This window comes from Propithecus coquereli, unplaced genomic scaffold (assembly GCF_000956105.1).
Source record: "Propithecus coquereli isolate 6110/MARCELLA unplaced genomic scaffold, Pcoq_1.0 Scaffold376, whole genome shotgun sequence".
Classification (NCBI taxonomy): domain Eukaryota; kingdom Metazoa; phylum Chordata; class Mammalia; order Primates; family Indriidae; genus Propithecus; species Propithecus coquereli.
Window position 1 is genome coordinate 1,070,071 of NW_012149463.1, and position 6,841 is coordinate 1,076,911.

Here is a 6,841-nt window from a genome sequence, read left to right on the forward strand (position 1 = left end):
AGCAACCTCAAACTCCTGGGCTCAAGCAATCCTCCTGCCTCAGCCTCCCAAGTAGCTGGGACTACAGGCATGCGCCACCATGCCCGGCTAATTTTTTCTCTATATATTTTTAGTTGTCCAATTAATTTCTTGTATTTTTAGTAGAGACGAGGTCTCGCTCTTGCTCAGGCTGGTTTTGAACTCCTGAGCTCAAACAATCCATCCGCCTCAGCCTCCCAGAGAGCTAGGATTACAGGTGTGAGCCACCGCGCCCGGCTGAGCATTCTATTTTCATTGATACTGGAAAGAGAGGGAGAATGAGATGTATGCCTCTGGCCATGTTGCGGGGCTGCAGGGATAGTCTTAAGGATGTGACTCAATATATCTAAAGCCTGTTAGAGACTTGCAATGATGTATCTGTATAGCTAAACAGTATAATGAGATTACTATTCAGTACAATATAGTCTGATTCCTCCCCTGATGAGGAATGGACAATTACTGAGAGCCATGAGAAATGTTTCCCCTCCACATTCACTTCTGGAGCCCTAAACTATATAGCAGGGGTTACAGACTCAAATGTCCACAGGGGTCAGGCAAAGTAGAGGTAGACTGTCCAGGTTTCCGAGAGGAACAGCTTCTCCTAACTGTTGCCATGTAGAATAGCATGTGTAGCCAAGACTACCAACTTCCTCAAATAAGCCAGAAATACAATGTTTTATATAAAATTACCTATTTAAAAATGATAATAGCAAATTGAAAACATTTTAAGACATCAGTGGAGACACAGAATTGTCTATGATAATTTTCTGTTCACAGCCTTACAGTTTCTGAACTTCACAGTAAAGCCTCCAGGGAGTGGGCGAGTGTCGCTATGGCAAAGTAGGGACTGCTGTGAATGACTGCTGGTGAGCACAGCTGGCGACAGCCTTTGCTCCGATATGGGGTGGCACGTGTTCCTCCTCTCCTCCCAAACAACTCTAGAGACTCCTTCACAGAGATCAAGTTCATAACTTAGATTTAAACAGAGTATCTGCCAAGAACTTTTAAATAGTTTTATAGCCGTAAGTAACCATTTTGGCTATGGATTTCTGAAAATTGATTCTGTCTCTTTAAGTTAAAATCATATCTGCTATGTGAGCATACATTTATGTTGTGGAGATGGGGTGGTGAAGGTTGGGAAGAAGATGAAAGTCCTGAAAATGAGAGAGTAGCAAGGGACGAAACAGAGGGCGGTGAAATTAGCATTAATTCCAGTGTGGTTTATGTAGGTGTATGTGCATGTGTGTATATATGCATACATATATATATGCTGAATCAAGATAATCCATATATGTTGATTACAGGGTTATCTGTAATAGGGAAAAATGAAAAAAATAACACATAAATATCCAACAGCCAAGGAATGACTAAATAAATTATGGCATTTACAAAATATAATATTGCATAGTATATTTTAAAAGATCTTGTATATAATAACATGGATTCCTGATTATGCTAAAATGCTAATCGAAAATTTGTTAAAATTGGTTTGTACAGGAAATTTCAAGTAGTTATAATTAAAAAAAATAAGTAATGCACCAGCAAGTTAATGCTGGTAGCCTCAGAATGGTGAAATTATGGTTCAATTAACAATTCTTTCCTAATCTCTATACTTTCCAAATCCTTCAAATTTAAAGTTTGTTAATGTATTGGTTAGTCACAGATATTATATTTTCCATGATATTGCTGAGATGTGACTTTACAAATGTGAACTCCTCATATTCTTTCATCTAGTCAAAAATGTTTGTAAGCTATTCTTAGTTTAATTTCCAATAAGTCTCTATAATAATCTGATTTAAATAAAGTGGCACACTAGGAACCTTAACTTAAGTTTCACCCTCAGATTTTATACATCTGCCATTCTATTTTTATACTGCTTTCAAGTTTGAGAAAGATATTTAATTATTAATTGCAACCCCCCAGTTTGTCTTTAAAGTACTCTAATTAAAAATTATTTATTTGTTCGTTGCTAAGTACGGATGAAAAAATTACTTCTGTATTTTTCGATACATCATTTATTGCATTGCTCCATTTCTTTTACATAATTATTCTTGTGACAAATTTCTTCCAAAGTGCAGGATCGGGCAAAATTTATTTCTCTTGCTGTCTTAATCTTTTTTTCCTCCCATTTGTTTGTTTTTGCTTTACAAACCAGACTATGAAAGTTATGTAACCCATTATTTTCCCTCTTTGACCTAATGGCTACAAAACTCAGAACTAAGCTTTGGAAGCAGTTACTGAACTTTTCTCAAAGAGGATTTTCTTATATAATTTATCCTTGTCATTCCCCTTTCTACCACTTAACTTTCCACCACTTATTTTTTGTCTTTTATATCACGTTAATGATTAAGTCTGTTAGTAGCTATATTTTAATTGTAAGTTGCTAAAAATCTTTTTGGGAATAAGATGAGATATAAGATTCATTTAAAATTTAGGAAATGAGGCCGGGCGCGGTGGCTCACGCCTGTAATCCTAGCTCTCTGGGAGGCTGAGGCAGGCGGATTGTTTGAGCTCAGGAGTTCGAGACCAGCCTGAGCAAGAGCGAGACCCCATCTCTACTAAAAATAGAAAGACATTAATCGGACAACTAAAAATATATAGAAAAAATTAGCCGGGCATGGTGGCGCATGCCTGTAGTCCCAGCTACTCGGGAGGCTGAGGCAGAAGGATTGCTCGAGCCCAGGAGTGTGAGGTTGCTGTGAGCTAGGCTGACGCCACAGCACTCACTCTAGCCAGGGCAACAGAGTAAGACTCTGTCTCAAAAAAAAAAAAAAAAAAAAAAAATTCAGAAAATGAAAAGAAAATAATATACAATAAAAGAAAAAACTATGTTTTGAGATAACATGGCTTAATTCACTTTTTTATTATATAAGCAGTTAAATTTTACCTATTAACTATTGCCTTTGCCAGAAGCTTTTAGCTTTTTCAATGATCAAATTATTTGGGCTCCCTCCTCTGGGAGGCAGGTGAGATGCTGAGATAGATTGCTGAGCAACCTGTGAGCTGTATATCCCCTTAAATTGGGGATTGTTAGTTGTTTTTTCATTAATTTGATCTGAGTAGTGAAAAAAAAATATTAAACATTTAAAAAGCTAGGCTTTATAATTTGTGGTAGAACATAAAGGAAAAAAGTATAATGAGGATTCCTTCCCCCATTCCCTGCTTTTTGACCAAGGTTTTGAAAAGGTAGGGTCAAAATTATAGCTCCAAAACACAGATTTACATTTGCCTAATTTATTAAGATAGAAAAAGTTATTTAAAAGGAGCTATTTTCATATATCTTCCTCATGTAAAATGTTATAGAGTTAATCTTCAAGTTTATACCCTTCCACACCCCTGCAGTGATTTTGTAAGTTTTCAGTATATTAAACATAGCAGGTTACAATTGATAAGGCTTTTGCAGCTATAAAATACAGCTTAGACCTCAGAAGATTTTTCACTTGCAAACATTAAAATCCTTTACAGCAGAGTTAATGGTGATTGTGAAAAGGAAACACACATAAAACAGCAACCCTGACTGACTCACATTAATTTTGTTCACAACAATACCTGACATGATTTATTACTTTTACAGTTAAGATCCCTGAGTCATTTTGAAATAAAATTCTCAAATTAAGACTACAGTAGAGTTTGCAACTGAAAAACTATAATTAACTTTTTTTTTTTTTTTTAAAGTTGGATCCAACCTTTGAAAACACAGTGTCTTACTATGAACTCATGGAAAAGGGAACAACCACTCTGGTTACTTACAGCACTCAGATGTTTCTGCCTCAAAGGGGGATGGGGAAGTCATTTTGTAGTAACTGGCAAAATATTTGTCAAGTTGTAGAGACCATCCATTGTTGTCTCCTAAAATAAAAATCAGAGAGCAAATAAGTTCGAGAAAACCAGAATATTCCAGTATGTTGGGGAAGAAAATAGGTCCTTTCTTTAAAATAAGTCAGTGAGTCTCAAACATAGTGAAATAAGCATTATCTGGGAAGTTGCGACAAATGTGAATTTCTGGGCCTCCACATAGAGATTCTGATTTCTTAAGTCTGGGATGGGCCCCCCGGTCTTCATTTTAAAAAAATTTTTCATGTTTAATTATTATGGGTACGTAATAGTTGTATATATTTATCGATATACCATATTTTAAACAAGCACTGTAGATGTTTCTGCACCAAGTAGTATTTGAACCACACTTTAAGAAACGTTTTAGATATGCCTAAATATAGCACACTGTTTTAGCATTTTAATTATGTTTCCCTACATCTTCTTCAATCATTAAAACTGATGCTAAAGATGTATAAACATAGATAGATGGTCATGATGATTAAATTTAAAAAGAAAAACATGACCAGCATGATCCCATTTCTTTTTTGTTTTTTTTTTTTAAAGGTGCTATGGTATTTAACGTGATTATTTCTTGTTCATATGAACAAGATTTTTGTGTATCTGCAAAGAACAAGTGAGAAGTGGGCTCATGGCTGCAGAGGCCTCGTTTCCCTTTGTGGGAGGAGGAGGCGCATCTCACATTCGTGTTCATGTTCCTGTCACTGACACATCCACCTCTATCTCAGGCAGTGCGATGGAAATTAGGTGAGGCGACAGAATTCTAGAACACAGGCCTGTTTTGTGGGTCGTGTTTCACTGCTGCTGCGAAATTCATGAGATGAGGAGGTTGGGTGACAGCCGGAGATGCTGATTTTCTTTCACTCTGTGACTTTAGCAGACCCTATATTTAGCCAAGCTTTTACAAATGCACTATTTTAATTTGCTGCAGTTTTTACTATTAATAGATAGTGACGTGCTTAAAACCATGGCCTTTGTGCCCTTTCCTAATCCTTTGTTCTCACTGTCGCTCTCTTGCAATCTTCTATTTTAAGGAGTTATACCTGGCTTCATTGCAACATTTTAGTCCAACAAATGCAGATGATGCATATGCAGTCGATGCTTCTCTCTCTCAATCCTATTCTCGCTCTCTCATTTTCTATACTTCATTGTGCCTTCTCTCTCTCTCTCTCTCTCTCTCTCACACACACACACACACACACACACACACACGCACAGTGGAGGGGAAAAGAAGGAAAGGAGGAGAAAGGAAGATGATGTCAGGATAAAAGTGGAGAATTCTAGACTAGCAGAAAGAAATAGGACAGACTTGCTAATACTTCCCCAAGTTAGAACATATATCTTGTGGAGAGATCTCTTTTAAAATAGCAACATCTTCAAACAAACAAGCTTTTTAGTAATTAGCTTTTACCTTCCTTTCTGCCTTCCTGGAGCATTTTCCTCATCCTACCGATTACTTCCTCCTGCCAGAAGGCAGGAATATATTATAGAACGTGGGAAATGTTGCCAAAATTGCAAAGTTGGGAAGTTAGCATTTTTAAGAAAATAGCTTTTGGTATATGTGTTTCTATATTTTAAATCCTGTATCCTTCATATTTTAAGGATGTATGGGGCAGTGAGCTGAATGGTTTTTCATACTTTAGTAACTATCCTGATGAAATTTGATTCTCTGATTTTTCTTGAGGCAACCTAGAGACATGTAAAGAGCTCTGTCAGCAGAGGTCCCCAACGTTTTTGGCACCACTGTCTCTGACGGCTCGAGGGCAGGAGCTTTCCTTGCCTCTTTCAGCTTCTGGTGGCTCCTGGTGTTCCTGGGCTTGTGGCAACATAAGTCCACTCTCCACCTTTGTCTTCACGTGGCTGCCTTCTCTCCAGCACCTCTGTATGTCATTGTCTGTTCCTTGCAAGGACACTGTCATTGGATTTAGGCCCCCCCAATCCAGTGTGATCTTAATCCTTACCTTCATTATGTTTGCAAAGACCCTATTTCCAAATAGGGTCACATTCTGAGATTCTGGGTGAACATGAATTTTTAGCAGATACTAACCCACTATCCCACCCAAAATGTATTAGAACAGGTTTTCCACTTCCCCAGTGGGTTATAGAAATGGTAATATGGAAACAGACTGGCAAACATCTTTATCCTTTTTCTGTAGACAAGGCTGCTGAAGTGCTAATGAACGAGAAGACAGAAGAGGGGCATCAGAACTCAGGTCTTCACGGCAGAATTATTCACCCTGTCTCCAGGATGAGGGTGGGTTAGTGTAACCCTGAGGGGAAGCCCTCTTTGTACAGCCATCTGTTTGTAACAGAAAAAGGAATACTAACAATTCTAATCTGGAAATGCAATGAGTTTCCTTTAAATAAAAATCTAGATGTAGTGAATTAATTCAATAGCATCTAAGAATTTGATGCTACTTTAACGTTTCATTTTTATTACTGAATTTGCACTTAGTGGAAATTGGACATAGATGATTTCTAAGTGAGAACCATCAACTTTTTAAAATCAGGTTCTATTGCTATTTACCTAGATGTATTCTCCCAAGTATCTCAGAGTTCTAGCTAAAAACCTGGAAGGTCCTTCCTTTTTTGGTTTGTTATTGCCGTACCAAACACTGCTCTGATGACTTTAAATTTTTTTTTGGCCTCTACTCTGAATGTGTCTGTGACAAGTCTGAGTAGAGATGAAAAATGATTAGTGGCACATGGCAAAAAACATACTAAATTTATATGGGAATTATATCAAGTGGCATAACACAAAAATATCTGTACGTTTGTATATTGAAGTTTATCAATAAGGATCAAAATTATTATAAAAATGATGCAATCAATTTTGACATATGTATGTCTGTAGAGGTATTTAAGTTCTATGTTGCCTAGATATTTTAGAAAGAAAGGAACTCCTGGAACTCCACTGAAAAAGTTTTAAATCTATTGATTTTGCTTGCATTGTGTCCATGAAAAATGTCCAGTGGTTTGATATCTTAAT

The 6,841-nt window shown here is 37.0% G+C and overlaps 1 protein-coding gene across 1 annotated transcript in view; it reads right to left on the reverse strand.

The window, feature by feature from the left end:
- The window catches only part of RXFP1 (relaxin/insulin-like family peptide receptor 1), a 142,233-nt gene that overhangs the window by 67,578 nt on the left and 67,814 nt on the right, over positions 1 to 6,841 (reverse strand). The window contains 1 exon segment of the mRNA XM_012651911.1: positions 3,769 to 3,867. Coding sequence (XP_012507365.1) covers positions 3,769 to 3,867 — 99 coding nt within the window.